The following is a 19,289-nucleotide window of genomic DNA, read 5'->3' as shown; positions in this document are numbered from 1 at the left end:
CAGCATTAAATGATCCCCTCTATTATGATGGCAACATTCCTCATCAGGATTCGGGGTAAACATACAAGCCCCCGCCACTGTATCGATCTCTGTCCCCGCCGTTCCCAACACCGAGGCTATCTGCATGACACCGGCGCGGCGCGCATGTTGATGATGCCTCCCGTCTGCTGCTGCTGCCGCCGGGACGCCGGTATCACGGGATGGAGAGCGGGACAGGGAAAGAGGGGAGAGAGGAGGAGATAAAGAGAGAGTGGATGCAGGGACTCTCCAGAGAGTGGAGGTATAATGAAGTGCTGGATGGGTTTAATGCCAACAACAGAAGGGGGCCACTGCCGTAGTCAAGTGCTGTTAATATCTCCTCTGTTCCTTAAGCAAATCAACTTATCTGGCACGGCCGGTGTCTCGATAAGGAGCACACCAGGTCCGCCGAGAGTAGCCTGATTTAGATGTTTAAGGTGAATATCCAGATAGCTCAAATACTCATTCTCTTTATGATCCGAATCTGCTTGTTGTCCCCCCCCCTCTTCCCTGGGGCGGTGAAGTTGCACATCAAAGAAAAGATAAAACTGCAGCGGCGTCCGCCTAAATCCCTCATCTCTGCGCCCTTGCTAGCGACGCCTCAAACGTGCCACAAGACATTACTTAAATAATGCCTGAAGGTGTGGACGCCGCTGACGGTGTCCCCCTCCGTTCAATTTGAAACGCATCAAATCCTCCCTAATTCTGCATTTCGGGCTTTTAAATTGGCCTGTGCTCTGGAACGTAACCAACGGCTTCAACTTTGTTTCACCACTTTCTTTCTTTTTTTCACTCTCTATTAATGTCAACTTTGTCTTTCTCTGAGAGGACGAGACAACAGGGGGAATAAAGCCAATTTCTTTTTTCTTGTAAGTGTCCTCCGGAGATGGAGCAACACAGGCCGATTGTAGGAAGTGAAGGCTGACCTCTTCGGGGACTCGGACGTGGCACGTGTCTCTCAAGAAGAGGCATCCTCCTCCACGGTGTTCTTTAGGTGGAACAGCTGTGAACCACATGGACATACAACAGCCTGCAGTCCACAGGTCTGATCTGACGGGATCTTAAATTGGAATCTATTCTTTTCACAGACTCTCACAGTCCGGAAGACTATTCCCAGTCATGGGTTGATGTCAGGATGAACTGGAGGGAAAATGACAGGAAAGTTCATAACCGAACAGCTTTGAGCGAAAGGTCACGGGGTCAGACACAAACAGTCCATCGGGCTCGGTTTGTTTCGGTTTGGGCCCGTGCTGGACGCATGTTAGTCACATGTAATAACGCTAAAATAAACCCCGCACTGTGATACTGTAGCGGAGTATCGGGTCAGCACCCGGATCCAGTGGTGGCTGATCACTCATTTGGACCCACGAATCACTGAAATATTCATTTAAATTACAGGTGAATCACTTCTTTCTTTTTATTCATTGATTTTTCTCCTCCTCTGCGTCGTCTGAGGGAAAACGCCAGCCCGCAAACGGTCACGCGAGCATCCACCTTCGGAGGAAGTGATCGGAGAAATCAGGGAATTCAGAGCGCCTTCAGTCCTTGTTTCAATACCCTCAGCTCGTCTTATCGTTCTATTACTAATCTCCCCGCTCGGCCCACGTCATTTTTCTCCCTCCGCCGCCTCTCTCCCCCTCGTGTATCGACCACCTTCTTCCGGGAGATCAATGCCGGGCCTGTGGAGGCTGCAACAAAAACTGTAATTACTCAGAACGCTGCAAATTCCTGGCTGATAACAGCTTACTTCATCCGCTGTGCACGTGGAAGTCGCGGAGGCGCGAAGCTGATGCCCGAGAAAAGGCAGCACCTATATTCCAATAAATTCATCAAACACGGAAGAAGAGGGTGTTTATCGGCACGTTGGAGCGTCTCCAGCACTTCACCTGTGCACCAACGCAGCAAAATCGGCTAAAAAAAAAAGAAAAAATGAACGATTTTCCAGGAGAAGGAATAAGGTGAGCGATAAAAGCTCTCATGATACAAAAGGTTGAGGAAGGATAACAAACAAGTGGGTGAGATTTGCTGCCTTTCAGCAACCCTCTTAAGTGGTAATGGGATAACCCTGGACACGTCAAGAGCCTATCAAACTGCCCCTCACATTCGACCCCTGGGTGAGACAGGAAGGGCCCGCTTTGTTTGTAGCAATTGGGTCCTGTGTGCAGGGCCGTAATGAAGTGACCTGAAATAATGGAAAGCCCTGGGCCCCGCGCAGATGATTTTTGCCGGGATAAGAGCAGGGATCCTGATTCGAAGTCACAGTTCATTTCATTTTTCGCCTCTGATGAGATCTCCTCCGTTATCTGATAAAATTGAACAGCCATTACCGGCGGGGGCTCGGGCCGGCCAGGCAGTAAAGCGCCGCCGACTGCTCCTAACAGAAATCCTATACACTCCACTTTGTCAGCAGTTTTGAATTCACGCTTTTGCTGGGGGTTGAGCCAGATGATGGGAATAATCTGGGCTCAACCGAGATTGACACTTCATTTCAGAAATCAATATTTACAATTTACTTCTTTCAAAGTTCATTCGCAGAGAAGACTCCATATTATCCTTCCTAAATAAGCTGATCATATCTCTCTCTATTGTCCAGGAATGAGTTTTCCCAAATGTGAATTTTTTGGTTTAGAAAAAAAAAAAATCAATGTCGCCATTGTGCGCTTTAATCTACCCTTTTATGACACTATTTTTTTCTTTCTTTCTTCTCTCTTTCTTTCTCTCTTCTCCTTTGGCAGAAGGGTATGAGCAGCTGACACAATTTCCTCCCAGAACAAAGCCCTTCGCCCCGTTCGGACACTGGTAGATACATGGAGCCCTAATGTGGCTGGACGTGCCATCGAAGGGTCATTAATCAGACACTGTGACAGCCACTTCTTCCCAATCTAACCCCGACTTCAAGCCCCCAGACAAGACCACTCAACTCCTCTCACCCACAGGAGGCCTTGCGGGGAGCGAGCAAAGACACGGAGGGAGAACGGGATTGAGCGGGCGGCGGGATGGGAACAGACGGAGAGAGATTTTACAGAGCTGAGGTATGAAGACGTTGGCGAGACTGAAACGAAACGACGGCATAGGTGCAGTAAACTGATAACCAAGGAAGATTTTAAAACTTTTAAAGCTTTATTGTGGGATTATTAACCAACCAAACAGATGGATCTTTCCAAGCGTCCCCCTTTACTTCATCCTTGACCCTGATGATGGCGTCTGATAGAGATTTTCTCCACCTGTGATGTCTCCAACATGATGGAATGAATGACCCACAAAGAAGAGCAGAGGAATCGTTTATTCTCAACAGTTACGAGATTTATGGCAAGAGGTTTGTTTCCCTAATCAAAACTGTTACTCAGCCTAAGCAATAAGGTCCAAACTGGGCTTAAATTATTAAGAGCTGTCCTCTGCAGGGAGAGGAAGACTCGTGTCCTGGGTCCTTCCTCCTGGATCCTTTATGCTGTGGTTCTACCAAATCTCAGACTATTCCTTAAAAACATGCCAGGCGAAGGTGGTGCAAGCCCCTTTCAAAAGACAACTGACCACACTCTTTTATTTCCAGAATTTTGGCTCCTCTCCACCTTTGTTTTTCCAGTCTGTGTGTCTCTGAGCCATATAAAAGCGATAAGAACACGCATTAACACAGATCATCACAGGCAAACCCTCAGAGGTACAACCTGATGCGGTTAAAGCAGAAATAACCAATCTCAACTTTAGCTGCACTGAAAACCTTAACATGATTTGCAGCTAAGTTAGAGCCCAGTGAGCATGTGTGTTATCCAATTTTCATTGTTCTTTGGGATTGAAGTGATGTTCCAAATCATCTTATAGGCACAGCTAATGTGGTTTCAATTGATCACAGGTTTGAAGAAGAACCATTTTCTCATTGTCTGTCAGCTGCCCGAGGACAGCAAAGACAAAATGTATACATCCACCTCGGAGGGGGGAAAAAAGGAATATGTTTGCAGTGGACGTATGCATGTGAGGTATGTCCAACTGCATCCAGGTGACATCCGTGGCTGCATTCGGGAGCTCTATGTACTCCATTAAAACCCCACTTCAGCGTAAACCCCAGTGGGTAACATGAAATACTGCACGTCTCCACATCGACTGAGTAAAATGAAATAATCTATGATGCATGAACACGCCCTAAATGAAATAATAATGTCCTTAGCGGTGAAAAACGGATTGATGGTACAGTAATTGATCAGATTTATTTCCGCCCGCTGCAGGAGGAGGAGGGGCAGCCCGCTGAAAACGGCCCTGCTATTTTATTTAATCTCATATTGGAGGAATTATTGGCTGGTAATCTATTGTTAAACATCATTTAGGGTGATGGATTGAGAGCGCCAAGCTTTTCCCCACGTAATCAATTCATATCTCATTAGCACGTATTATTTATGATTCCCACAAAGTCCCCCGGCGGGGAGGAGGTGGGGGGAGCGCCGGCCCCATTGGAAGCCTCAGCTGTGGCTACGATCAAGTGTAGCGTACTGTAGCGCCTGACCTAATAACTGCATATATAAAAATGCTTTTGTTTGCACTATTGATTTGTTCCTAGCCATCGGAGAAGGGAACAGAAAAGATTAAGGGTAATAATTCCCCACTCACCCTTTAGCACTACCAGGAAAGAGGACATTGGGAGGGAAGAAAAATAGAACACCTCAGCAGAGTCTGCAATACGCGCTAATACCGCACACGAGCGCGAGGTGTTGCTTTTGAAAGCAATATTCATTTTAAAAAAGTTCCGTTTCATCACTCAAAGCAAACACAGAACCTCCTACGTGTTCACCAAGTAAATTAAAGAAAACAAAAATAACCCCCACTAAATGCCTGTTTCCAGGAGCCTCTGCAGAAACAAGTTCATCTTAAAACTCTGCGATACAGTGAAGCTGATTGTTTTTAACTCGTTTTTTACACCCTCCCACGGGTCTAACGCATGTCCTGATAGAGGCAAAAGGCTTAGAAGTGATGATGGTGCTATCCCTGCTCAACAGTCAGATATAGATCATCTCAAGAAAAGAACAAAATCTGTGCATTGTGTAATGTTCTGACAAAATGATTTTTCTCTAAGAGGCTGAAGAGGTGCAAGACTTGCGATCAATAACGTAGACGGGGGCACGCTGGGCAGCAGGAGCTTTCCCTCTGTTCACTGAGCCAGCACAGAAAAGGAAAAGTGTCATATAGTGATCTTTATCCAGTAATCGCCCTGACACGCAGTCCAGTGATGTATGTGCCAGCTCCTCTGCTCGGGGGGGGCCACGACTGTGTGTAACGCAGCCACAGGATAACCTCCCCGGTGACAGAAAAGGGCCCCGGAAAGAGAAGTGGAGTCGGAGCAGAAGCAGTTGTGTTCTGATGCTTTGGTTTTCTTGTTTTCTGCAACATTTGGCCACATTTTACATCCAAAACGCCCCCCTTCCTCCAAAAAAAGGGTAAACAATGAGAAACTTGATTGCAAACCAGCTTCATTGCATGATCATTTTAGGTCATTTTAAATGCTGTTAGAGTTTGTTGATACGCAGGCGTCTCCTCTTCCTGTTCTAAGGATTTTTTAGACACACTGATACAAACATTCCCTGGGATTCATGAATTCTGACTCCCAGCACTAAAAATGATGATCAACATGAAGAACTCCTGCAGATATTTGAAATGATCTCATAAAATACTAAATAATGCCTTAGGTACAAGAACACCTCATCCCAAATGAGCTAAAACCATGAAAAATCTTGGTGTTTTCAGTATTTACAGTCTTTCCATCACCAGGAACCCAGTCGGAGATTGTCCAGCGTGGAACGTTTTTAACATGCACTGTGAAACGTTTGTGTGGACATCGGCACGTGATTCAGTTAAAAAAGCAGCGTTGTCTTTATCTCCCTGTGCGATCACCATCGCCGGCACTTGAGTCCAAGCCTTTTCAAAATAATGTGAACGGGCATGTGCGACTGACAGCTGAGTGCTCTCAAAATAAACATTCCCTGTCCAAAAAACATGGCTGTCAAAAGATTTTCCGCGTGTTTATGCGATGAAGGCATCATTTCAGAATAAACGCATCATAAAACTGGGCGCTCCGACACAAAATGAGATAAAACTACTGACATTTCTGAAGAGATTTGCATATAAAAGGAGAGTGTGAAATCATTTACAAAATCGTAGCCCTACAGAAATGGACCTCCGGGCTTCCGTACAGCCGATACCTTTAGGAATAAACTTATCAGAAGAGTTTGAGTCTTTCTTAGATTCGTTTTAAAAATGGAAGGACTGCATGCGTGACATCAGTTTGCCATCCACCAGCACACATGCACGCATGTTTGGAGTGCGTGCAGGTTGCAGGTGGCTGCGGGCTTTTTCTAAAGCAAAGCTGACATCTACTGGAGGAGGGCAGTACACCTGCAACGACGGGCCCAAAATACAAAGAGGAAAAATTGGAGTGAAAAGTAGGTCCTATTTCTCCTGCTTTAGAGGAGTTCTGCTCAGTTATTCCCAGATCATTGTTACTCCTCGGGCAGTTTTAACTGGACAGAAAGTGTTTGTGTTTTGTCACAGGGTATTTAGTGAATATTTAAATCGCAGAGACTATGACTGAAAAACACACAAAATCCTGCAATGAATCCTCGAAATTTGTGACTTTTTGAAATTATTACATAATAGTAAGAATGATCCATTAGTGGATCCATTAGTGGAATTTATTCAATTGATTATCAGTTTCTTGCAATTTGCTCAGAAGAAATTGTTTCATAAAAGCCAAGTTTTAAACCAGCCCAACAGGTTCCATGAGGACAACCTGCCTCTGTAGATCACCTAAGCAAGTGTGTGTGTGTGTGTGTGTGTGTGTGTGTGTGTGTGTGTGTTGTGTGTGTGTGTGTGTGTGTGTGTGTAATCAAAGTGATACTACTCCTGCTCACTGTAGTACTACAGCTATTGAAAGCAGCACAAAATCCAAACCCCTCCACAGGTGAAGCACCTCCACAGGTGAAGCACCTCCACAGGTGAAGCACCTCCACAGGTGAAACCCCTCCACAGGTGAAGCACCTCCACAGGTGAAGCACCTCCACAGGTGAAACACCTCCACAGGTGAAGCACCTCCACAGGTGAAGCACCTCCACAGGTGAAACACCTCCACAGGTGAAACCCCTCCACAGGTGAAGCACCTCCACAGGCAGCATTTTGACTGAGCATTGGTGATTGAGTTTCATTTTGGATGTCATCTCTTCCACACGACACCTGTCTCTTATCGCCCCTCTTATCTCTCAGGATCCAAGCATGCAGACACTTGAATTACTTTCCCATACAAAGTCATCTGCCCCCCCCACACACACACACAACTTTGGTGTCACCTGAGTGTGAAATCAGAGCCAGTTAAAATAAATAAATGAAATCCTGATCAAAAAGCAGCTTTTCCCTGGGTAGGTGTCAGCGGGGGAGGACGATCCTGCCTGATTTGACTTGGTTTCCAAACCACACGATGCATTCAGACAATTAAAATTTCAGCGAGTCATTGGCTGATAGCCCCCTGAGCGAACGCCGATGGGCCTGGACCGGGGTCTTGGGTTTCTTGCGGTTCCGCCGACACTCTAAGGGCGGGTTATTTATTTTGGCCCACTGCCATGTCTGAGAGAACCATGTTTCTCTGAGTGTGTCTATACACTTTTGACCTTGATCTGAGACTCCAAACACCAGCGAGGAGCCTTCTGCAGCGGCAAAACAGCTGCTGCTCACTCACACTGTTCATTAAAGTTTCTTTTCCTATTTCTGCGATCTGGTCAATTCCTCATTAACCTTGGAGGCAGAATAAGGGATTCTGCACAAGCATGCAAATGACTCACTGATACAAGAACTCAATAATTTAACTTTACTGGTCCAAACGGTAACTAAAGGAACTGAGTGACTTCTCCGTTTTAGTCTTTAATTTGTTATAAAGGTACCTGGTTACACTGCAGGGTAGGAACCAGAACTGGAATACCTGATGGAAATGAAAGGTAGTTCTAGTGGGGGAGGGGGAGACCAGTTGGAAATAGGTTCTTGGGACTTTCAAATCCATCCATCCATCATTTATCCCTTAACAGATTTGTGGGGGGGTCTGAAGCATGTCCCAGAGGTGGTATTGAGGGTGTTGGGATGGCTAGCTCCTCACTGGACAAACATAAGGTGCAGTTTTACAGGGCTGGTGGTGATGTCTCCAACTCAGGAACCTCCCCCAAACTTTTACAGGGCCTAACGGAGTCCCTGTTCCAGGTTAGGGAGCAAGATCAGCTCAAGAACGTCCCTTCTCCTCCATTGATAGCACGAAACACCATACACAAACCCACAAACCAGAAACATGGCAACTGCCTGTCTTGTTTTGTGTTGATATAAGTGTCACAAGTTTAAAATGTCTCTTTGGCCAAACTTTGAATGTCATGAAGTCGTCAGAGGGGTCCAACCTCGCGGTGGGGACACAACCATGAAGAGGCCCCCGGTATTCACCAGGATCCTGGTTCATGCCTGTAGTTAGTTTGGAGTCACTAAACCACCTAAATGCAGGTCTTTGGACTGCGGGAGCAAGCCGGAGAACGAGGAGCGACCCCTCTCGGATATAGGGACAGCATGGAAACTCCACAAAGAAAATCTCCTGGCGGGATTTGAACCGAGCACCTTCTGTTAAACACACAGGCATTTGCACGGTGATTTTCATACTTGAAGGAAAATTGAGCTCATTAAAATGACATAAATTCCCACAATAACGCGATTCTGGTCGTGTTAACCATGAGGAGAAATCATGTTTTCCCTCCAGTTGTGCAAAAAAAAGACAGACCCCAATTTGGGTGCCCCGCACGCCTCCACCCACTTGTGGAACACTCCCCAGCCAGTGCAGCGTGGCGCCGTGGCGATAAAAGAAAATTAAACAGAATGTGATTAAAATGAAGTCATCACGAATAATCTGCCGCCACAGAGCGACGCCGCGGGGCTCTCTAATGGGAGACACTTTTGTGATGGGATAAAAGGGAAGGAAGGAGCAGACGTGCGGGTGTAGCGGCCCGTGACGCCGCTCTACCCACGGGCGTCCGTCCACAGTGAGTGTGACAGCAATGATGATGTCATCAGAAGAGGCCTTGCCATCTTGTCCCAGGCTGGAGAAGGATACTCGGCTTTGGCGGAATTGTTGATTTTGTGTGCAGTGAGGCAGAGCAGCTCCACTACAGGCGGTGCATAATTCTGAGCAGCAGCAGCAAAGGGCGAGACTTGGGGAAAAAACAAAGTGTATAGCTTATAAATAATGAAACACAAATGGCATTCTGTACCTCCAGGCTGGGGACACAGGGCTATTTTTGTTTTTCTTATTTCACTTTAGTTGGGTTTTTTTTTTCTTCTTCATTGAATTTTGATCTCAACCACTCTTCACAAACAAGTCAACAGGAAATAATTAAATGAGCCTTTCTCCAGAATGAAAACCAGTGTAGGAACTTTCTTTGCAACTTTTGCATTCATTTCTGACTGAGCTGAACCGTGGAAGATTTATACAGCAGGAAAAGAGATGGAAAAAAAACAAAATATGTGTCAATCAAATACATTTAAGCGAACCTAAACCCACAACATATTGTAAGCTAAAGTTGGATTAAAAAGGAGCCAAATATACAACCTATCTCAATAAACAAGCAGATTTGGTTGTTTTTATGTTGCTCAACGAAATGGGACATATTCCACAAAGTATGTGTGTGTGTTTTTGAGACGATTCCTCACTAAGGTACGCAGCCTGTTGCTGCCATCAAGCGGTCAATTATAGAAACTACATTCATTCATTCATTCATTCATTCATTCATTCATACAGACAGACAGACGACAGACAGACAGACAGACAGACAGACAGACAGACAGACAGACAGACGACAGACAGACAGACAGATAGATAGATAGATAGATAGATAGATAGATAGATAGATAGATAGATAGATAGATAGATAGATAGATAGATAGATAGATAGATAGATCTAAACAAAGAGAAGCGTAGACAGGTCTTGAGCTGAAGAGTCTCCAACTTGAACGCACCATGGCTGTTATCTACTGGCCTGTTGTCCCATTTCACCAAATTAGAGGTGAAGCGTTGGACGGGTCTGACCGGCAGAGGTCGCTAAAACACTACCTAAACTCTGCAGAGTCCCAGCAGTCGGAGGTTTTTGCATACTCATTGACGCCATGCTGTCAGCACATGCAATACTGATGTATATTTAATTGAATTGTTATCTAAATGAATCTCAAGAAGAAGCACAACTTCATCTCATCCTCTCTTGGCTCATACATCATCTCTATATGTTTTATTCTTTCTTAAATCCAACCCACACCGTGTGTACTAAAGCACAGGATTCAGCTAACATTTGCATCATAAATAATGCAAAAACAAATATAAAAACAGACACAGCAGCATCAGCAAGGCTGTGGCTAAGGTTTGATTCTGAATAATGATGAATAGAAGCTGTTTCTTTTATGCTCCAGACAGGCGGTGAAGTGCATCTCCGGCTGACAGAGACAGACATCCTGATTAGATCTAATTGGACTCCAACCCCAGATGTAAAAGCTGCTCCATTTCCATGACGACCCACATCCCCCAAGAAAAAAGGTGGGATTTTAAATAAGATTGACCTTGTTCTACTTAATGGTTTAAATCAAGCACTCTGTGAACATGACACCTAAAAACAATCCTTCATGAGGCGTTCAGGTGGGACAAGACTCGCAGCTGGGGCTATCAAAACTTAGACAAATTAGCTTTTCACAGCTAAAGTCCAAGATCACTTTGACTTGCACCTGTATTTATGGAGAAATTGTTGATTTACATACATACATACATACACACACACCACACACACACACACACACACACACACACACACACACACATATACTGTATATATAAAGCAACTTGTTTGGGGGGGTTGGTTTTTGTGAGATGAGCGGATGGTTTGATGCGTCTCCTATAGACAGAAATATGGTACTACACCCATATGTACCGTGCGTTGTATGCTTCTTTCATAGAGATGGTGGGTATATTAACACACCAAATAATCTAATCTAATCTAAATAAAATCCTCATCACATAAGTGATCATTGGTTCACTGCTTGGCAGAAGCATTGCTGGTGTAATGGGGACCAGATGAACAAACAGACACATGTAGAGATTATGGGGTCAGTGTCTGAACTCTCAACAGCACCTATCAAACTGAATAGTGCGTAATTATCTCAAATTCAAATTGGTAAATTACTATTTCCTGTTCTGCTTATTATTCAGGGCGCACGAAACATTCTAACAAAGGGACACATTTTCTCTTTGAAAAGCTGCTCTGCACCTGCAAATTACCCAAAAGTGCAGTGACTTTGACCTTCAGAGTTCATGAGCATTGTGCAACGATTCATTCACAGTTTCATTAACAGACATCAGGATCACCTTAAAAGCATCAACACCCTTCCATTAGTCCCTGATTCTCTGCATAAGTTTCATTTTTTTAAATGCCTTTTTCCGCCAGATGCTGCACAGGCATCACTTATCTATATGACAAGCCCAGCATTTTCTCACTATTGACGAGGGCGATCTGCCTCTGTGCTGAGCTTCAATCACCCGCAATCAACAGCAGCAGGATGTGATTATTGGCTGGATCCTAACTCTACAGCCACTTTACTGACTGTTGTATGCAGCATCCATTAATGCCAGACAACAGCCCCACATTATTGGTGGAATTTTCTCTCATGATTGTCATTTTGGTGCTGTGGCTGTAGGCACATCGATAAGGCTGAGCAAAGATAATATTCTAAATGTCAACAGAGATCAGTCCTGCAGCGCTGCCTTCACGACAGGCTGTCAGCTTGGTGGAAACTGCAACTTTGAGCATAATAAAGCGGCTGTTGGTGATATTAGAATTGAATTGAATTGAATTGAATCAGGTTTATTGCCATTGTTCATGTAATACACAGTATTACACAAACTAGGAATTTGTCTTGGTGTGACGCTGCGACATTCAACATAAGAACACAACACTAGAATAAGATAAATAAAATAAAATAAGACATATATACAGTATATACATAAATGGTAAGAAATAGTGCAGGTCAATGCAGGAGTAATGTGATGTTCATGGGTCCGACTGGCTGCTGTACGTGGTGCTTAAGTGATAAGTCACTTGGTGTTCAGCAGCCTGATGGCAGAGGGGAAGAAGCTGTTCATGTAGCGGGAGGTTTTGGTCCGAATTAGGTGGAAATCTTGCTGGTTTTTGCCTGAGAGCTGCAGAAGAAGTACCGATACCTGTTGCTGTGGACTCATGTTGAGTGTTCTAAAGTACCAGGAACCTCAGGAGCCGGTGGTTCCTCCGCATCCCAAGAATGCTGATTGATGTTGGATCTTAAGAGAATCATTCTTTGAATGTTGATGATTCTTTCATAAATCCCCTAAACACTACAGACAGCCTTTAAACATCTTTCCCACTGCCCTTCATTTCTTCTTGATTTAATCCCTGGGAGGCATGCTTCGGAGATACTTCTTTGCTCTGGTTTGTGATTCTTATCCGAGCTGTGAAGGTTGTATTTCAAGATAAAGGCGGCTACTGGAACGTTTGCTACATTAAAAGATATTTCTCTTGTGGTCTTGGGCTGACGAAGGAAAGGCTCCACACTGGGATTTCTGACAAATTGTTAATTGGTGAAATAAAGGATTAATAGCAATGAGGGATTTCAACACAGGATTACATTATTAACAGTGGTATTTTTTTAAAGCCCTCTGTAGAGGGTTTAAAGCCAGTTCAAACTGAACAACCACAGACTTTTGGTTTACATAAATCACAAAGTAGGACTTATAAGTCTTTTGACCAGCCTCCATCCCTTTACCCTCATTAAAGCAGTTGTTTTGCTGATTTGACAGCAGCCTCTGTCTCCCTCTCTTGAAATCCATCTCTATCTTTCTAAACGAACGCAACCTGGGCTTGAATGTGGACAACGTGGCTGTCTCTGGGTTTATTGACCGTTCATTAGAGCCATGCCACCTTCAGAAGGCCACGACTTGGATTTTGGGCAATAAAATTCACAGACAGCAGAAGTTACCAGACCAAGACTCTGGATCTCAGAGTCGTGTCAGCGCTGATTTATTCACAGCCAGTGAGCAGCTACCAAAACACTCACATTTCAGTATGGGCTTTGAAAGGGATGCAGACACCTAGATTGCCTTCTATTCCTGTAATAAAGGTGATAAAGTGTCCCAAACTATATGGCCTGAATAATTATGGGTACTTAGGAACAATTTGGAGCATTGCATCCTGCCTTCAGGAGTGGCATACAAATGAAATTAACCTACATTCACAGATACTTTTGTATCCGAGCTACAGGCGAGACGGACATTAGGGTTCGAGCTGTGGACATTAAACTGTCCTCTACTACAGGGTTTTTTGTTGTTGTTTTTTACCCTTTTGCTCTTTCTCCATCTTTGAACATACTTATGGTTAAGAATAACCTGAAAACGTGAGAAATCTAACCATCAACAGGATATCGTGATAGTTTTCTAAACATTTAACATACATATCACACCAAGTTCAGTCCACAGACAAACGGCTAATAATAAACTGAACTCTCTTCATTTAGGAAACATTATTCCAGCCTTTAATTATTTTTTTATGTAAGAAAGAACACACAAATAGCGAGATTTCGTGTGTTTTGAATCCAGAATGAGTGACGGATGTGGCCACGCCTTGGTCACGTGGTCGGCTGCCCGCCCAATCAGATCGCAGAACCGCGGTGACGCAGGAGATTCAAAGTTAGCAGCAACGTCTCTGTTTAGCCGCAGCCTCTGAAGAGTTCATCAAAGTTGATTTTTCGCCCTTTTTCAGATGATAAACTGGGTGTTTCGGCACCAGAATGGAAGGGGAAGTTATCGGACCGGGACCATACAGGGCGACTAAGCTGGTGAGCCTGGTGAAAGCTGTAAACTTTACAGTCGACGTTGCGTGGTGTTAAATGTCTGAAGAAGCGTCGCCAGATATGCTAATAATAGTGTAATAATAACTTGACGGGACGTGATCCCGATCTACTTCATTTTAATAAAGCCACAGTCTACATTTCTAACGTGAAATAATGTCTATGGGCGTTTTTCACATCGGTGCTGCATTTATGCGGCTCCATGTTTGCTCATTTAGATGGAAAACAACGTTTTGTGAACTCTAATAACACCGGTATTATCAGTTCTAACATGATGTGCAGCCATTCTTGACTGCTCACTTGCACCTGTAAAAACCAGTTCTAATATTTACCACTAATAAACCCACAATCGACCCTTTTCTGTGGTTCAGTCAATACATTTAACTTTGTTACAAAAGCGCAAAGATTGAAGCTAGATTTTATTAACAGTTATTACCAATTTCAGATCAATGTGGAACTTTCTGAACCCCCCCATCCGCCAAGGTCTTCGATCCAAACAACAGACACCGTGAACCTGAGCAGACTCTCTTATATTTTAACTTTCGATCTGTTAAATTAAGTTTCCTGCTGTTTCCTTGACACAGGCCGAAGTTACCTGGAAAATCCTCCTGATGAGTTCAAGGGCAGCTTCCTCTCATTTCAACTTATTTTAATCCTCTTCACGACGTGTTCACCTTCTTTATAATTCAGATGGGGGATTTTCTTATTCACATGAGTTATTATGATCTTATATAGTCCCAACCCTTATCTTATTTTTCATCCCTCCCTTTATCCATATCTTGTAATCCATATATTGTACATTAATAGCAATGAAGACCTCGTGTTCAGTTCAAGGTTTTACCTTCATCTTATCCTTGTGAAGGATCGCAACAATGAAGAGATATATAAACCATTTGTTGAGGAAGAAAATCTTACAATTTATACAAATAATAGATCATTTCTGGCCTTAAACACAGTATAACCGATGGTTGCGCCTCTTCAGACCCAAATATGTGTCCTTTCACACAGTGGAACGAAACCATCAAGCTCTTCCGTGGGGGCATGCCGCTGAGGCGCCACTGGGCACATTTCCGATGCTACGACTGGAGTTTCACCGGCTCCGAGGCTGTGGACTACCTGCACGAGCTCCTGAGGCGCAACAACAACTTTGGGCCGGAGGTGACCCGTTACCAAACGCTGCAGCTGCTCAGGAAGTTCCTCAAAGCCCACGTCATCGAGGACATCAAGGGTCGCCACGGGACAGAGAACTTTGAAGACAGTGGACAACTCTACAGGCATGTTCTCACAGTTTTCACGCATCAGCGAACGGATTATTACTTAAAATACTTGTGCTGCATCATCCTGGGAGAGATATTAACCTTTAGAAAGCAAAAGTTAATGAGTAACCTTTGCCTGGATAACCTTCTTAGACCTGGAATAACTTCTGCTGGTCCCCTCTCCTCACCCATAAAGATCCATGTGCAGCAGTGTCAAAAAGTTAATTGTGTAGCATTATGAGTGGGTTTTTCTGTTTGCTATTCAAATACCACCGTCTCCTCCCCAGGTTCCCCACGCTGTCTCCGCTGAAATCCTTCCCAGCACGGCCTCTGCTCAAGGACGGCGGCGACCTGCCCAGGCTCATTCGATGGGACGATTATGAAGAGCTGCCTCAGAGCGAAAATGTTGCGCCCCAGAAAACACGAGTGATGGTGAGAGAGAGACAAACGCGTCTGGGCCTGGCCGATGGAGCCGGCCGCGTGTCGGTTCAGCAGCAAATGACGTAACCAGGGAGGAAGAGAGAAGATGCACCATTGCGTCTGGGTTCTGGCTGTGCTGTGTGGGTGTTTGTGTGAGTGTCCTTGGATTTGCTGCATATTGAGTAGCAAAATACTCATTCTGCTAGCAAAGGGAGGCTATTGAGCCACCGTGCCCGGTCCCCACTACCTCAGTTTACTGCTTGAGGGTAAAGACGGGGTTTTTCAGGGTGAGGTTCGAGTTTGCTTCAGATTCGGGTTACAGGGTGAGGTTAAATTAGGGTTACAGTAAAGAGGAATGTATTCTGTCGATGGAAGTCCTCGCAAAGATAGAAATAGCAGGGTGTGTGTGCAGCAGAGCCAGATTCTTGTTTTGTTGTGTGAAGCTGATTTTTCCGCCTGTGGTTCTCATGAATGTCGCTCTTGTTTGCTCAGACTTCAGATCTGTGGAATAAAAGGCACAGTGTCGCTATAGGGGACGTGCACGAATGCAAGCTGATCCGGAGGAAGGAGATATCTGTGAAGCAGGTGGACCACATCTGGAAGTCCATGACGGCTGCGCAGTACGTACGGCTCGCGTGCACGGACCGCTCGGCTGGCTGCGCCGGGCTGCTCACGCCTCTGCTGTTGTGCCAGTTTGCAGAGAGTCCTGGGGCTGGTCTCGCTGGACGGGGTCCTCAACCCGGCCCACGTCAGCGGCAAGCACATCGTCCACAACGTGTTCAGCGTGAACAAGTCGGGCGTCGTGGTTCTGGAAAACAAAGCAGGTGCGAGCTCACTCCACTGTTGTGCTGTCCCCGGATGAGTGTTGTCCCTAACGTCCCCTCTGTCTGCAGAGGACATGCCGTACTGGGTGGTCTCGGCCATGAAATGTCTGGCCAGTTGTAAGTCTGACACCTCTGTGCTCATCTTTATCTTTCTGGTATTGTTACACTCTGGAAGTCACATGACCCCCCCCCCCAGGGCCTAACTGCAGTGACAGCAGGCAGCAGCTGTACCCCGGCTTTGAGCGGGACGTCCTCAGGACAGTGGGGGACTACTTCCAGAGACTCAAAGAACCTCTGCTGACGTTCCACCTGTACGAAGTCTTTGTCAACATCCTCGGTGAGTGCAGGAGGACGTGGACGCACCTTGAGGGTTGTGCGACGCACAACCAGCTGCCAGCGATCTAGCTGCTATCTTGACCCCCCCACAGGTCTGCTGCAGGACCGGGAGGTGGCCACCGAGGCTCTGCAGGTCAGCTGTCTCCTGCTGCCACCACCCAACAGAAGACGCCTCCAGCTTTTACTGCGCCTCATGGCCCGGGTCTGCCAGAACCCTCAGCTGCCTCCGCTGAACGACTTCATCAGCACACGCACGCTGGTACGGTGGCGCACCAACCGTTGCGTGCCTGATGTCGTCCTGCGCCTGAAAGACCGGGCTTTGGTCCTGTTCCCTGTCTGTCTAGATGGTGCAGATGTTCTCTCACTGCGTTCTGGGTTCTGGGGATGAGATGGACCTCGACGATCTCCTCGCCACTAAACTTGTGACCTTCATGATGGAGCACCAGAGCACCATCTTCCTGGTTCCTGCTAAGCTGCGACGCCAGGTTGAAGAGCACCTGTCACATCTAAAAAGAGTTCAGGTCAGCACCGAAGGAAGGAATCAATCATTTACTTGTTTGTTTGTCTGTTTTGTAGCCATTTATGATAGCAGGGGTTCGCTATATAAATATCCCATTGAAGCTCCTCCTTCAGTAAACATAAACACACAAGTGACATTATAGCTCCCGCCACAAGTGGGAGCTGTTGTGCCTCAAGAGGGCAGCTCATATGCACAGAGATGCTCCAAATACTCAGTTTATTGATGTTTTCCCTCCTCTGTCAGATCAAATATGCTGGATCAGACACCGACTTCAGCGCCTCTCCAGCCTTCTGTAAACAGATCCGCAGAGCAGAGCCTGAAGAGCAGAAGGTGGTGGGGACCCGGGTGCCTCTGCATGAGCTGCTGGAAGGTCTGATTGCAGATAAAGAGCTTCCTGCTAAAGACAAGAGGAAGAGGATGAAACAGGTATGGCTGTATTGTTGGGAGAGAAAGGTAATTTCCTGAGGTACTGGGGCGGGGAGGGGGGGCAGGGTGTTAAAATCATGGCTGTACGTCTGTTATCACACCTTCATGTTCCACACCCGACTCTTCAGTTCCAGAGATCCTACCCTGACGTGTACCGCAAACGATTTCCCACAGAGGAGAGCGAAGCTGCCGTCATACCAGAGAAAGCTCCACGATTTAAGCCTCCTCTCTCCTTATTCAGCTTCAAGAAACCCCTCCAGCCCTTCCAGAGGAGCTGGAGCTTCAGGGCGTAGCTGGCCGGAGCTCTGTGAGGATCCGGCAGCAGCGCCGCTGATAGTGCTGCACTGTTAAAACAAAAGCACCGCTGTAATAATCACGTTCTTACTCTCAGTGTTATTAACAACACAAGTTGCTGAACTAATAGTTTAAAACCCTAAGATATATTTTTACACTTGTCGTACGAGCACACTGAACAAACAACTCATCTATGTTGTTATCAATCCTAACCTGTATGTGTGTGTTGTCCGTCCTCTCGTTTATTCTTCCTTAGAATACGATGTCTCAGGAATGTCTAATGTAATAACTGTGTAATTTGGTGATTGTGTACATTTTAACGGAGTTTGATTTGAGGGTCAGAGATTAAGGTAATAGGTCTGATGCTAACATTAGCGTTAGCCAGATTTCGTGGTACTTCAGAATGTTCCAATCATGTTTTTGTCTTAACACTGTAACATAGAAAAGGACAGAGCAAATCTCTGCTACCAGCTTAGACATCAGACTGTTCTTTAATAATGGTGCGACTACACTGATCCTCTGAACGATTCGATGTCCAGGGCTGTAAATCTTCGTGAGATACTGACATTTTGGTACTTAAAACCCATGAAAAACATTTCAGAAATCTTGGTTTTGGTCATATTTCAAAAGATTCAAATCAAGCAGCATGTTAATGCTGATATCCTCTGGTACATTTCTTCAAAAAAAGCCCATTTAAATTTCATGAATTTGACTTTCACAAATGCAAACATGCACTTAAAGAACTTGTGGTCGGTATAATTTTGACGCTAGGCAACGCAGTCTAGTTTGATCTGTGGAACATATCAGGAGTTTTTCCGCCTGTTGGGGGAGTTATTTCACGTTATTCTGTATATTAGAACCTTTCTGACATGTTCTTGTGCACTCGGTCCCTTTTTGTGACCTGCTGTCTTTATTGTTTTTCTTAATGATTCGTTCCTGATACTTTAATACGTCTGAAATCGTCTGAACTGCTGCAGATTATGCTGGAATAACTGTTACACTTGAATTGCTGCTCTATGCTGGAAAATGAACAGGTGCTGATTCTCAGATTAAAACCTTTTATCACTGTTTCCTGGAGGCTTGTTTGGTTTGATTGGAGCTCTTCCCTTCGTGTTTACTGGTATAGATGCATTTGGGGGTGCTAAGTTTAGCCTGCTAACAGTCTCACAATCAGGATATGCAGCCAAAAATGTGGTTGTGTTTTGTCCCTGTGTACCTTTGTGTTGTTCCTTCGTGAGCACAGAGACCAAATGCTGATCCCAGATCAGATGAATGTTTTTA

At 45.3% G+C, this 19,289-nt stretch overlaps 1 protein-coding gene across 2 annotated transcripts; it reads left to right on the top strand.

Moving 5' to 3' along the window:
• Positions 1-13,745: 13,745 nt before the first annotated feature.
• On the top strand, positions 13,746-19,078 carry depdc1b (DEP domain containing 1B). 2 transcript variants are annotated; one of them, XM_057046503.1, is made up of 11 exons: positions 13,746-13,920; positions 14,941-15,206; positions 15,476-15,620; positions 16,101-16,228; positions 16,302-16,432; positions 16,502-16,549; positions 16,629-16,769; positions 16,861-17,027; positions 17,113-17,289; positions 17,532-17,714; positions 17,843-19,078. In XM_057046503.1, exons 1-11 carry the CDS (start codon positions 13,873-13,875, stop codon positions 18,005-18,007), a joined length of 1,599 nt encoding a protein of 532 aa, XP_056902483.1. In that variant the 5' UTR covers positions 13,746-13,872; the 3' UTR covers positions 18,008-19,078. The 2 variants fall into 2 exon arrangements, with proteins under 2 accessions (XP_056902483.1, XP_056902484.1); XM_057046504.1 differs by having other exon boundaries at positions 13,772-13,920; positions 14,915-15,206.
• Positions 19,079-19,289: the final 211 nt, after the last annotated feature.

This window comes from Takifugu flavidus, chromosome 10, assembly GCF_003711565.1.
Source record: "Takifugu flavidus isolate HTHZ2018 chromosome 10, ASM371156v2, whole genome shotgun sequence".
Lineage (NCBI taxonomy): Eukaryota > Metazoa > Chordata > Actinopteri > Tetraodontiformes > Tetraodontidae > Takifugu > Takifugu flavidus.
Note: the sequence above shows the minus strand (reverse complement) of the source record. Positions and strands in the feature narration are given on the sequence as shown.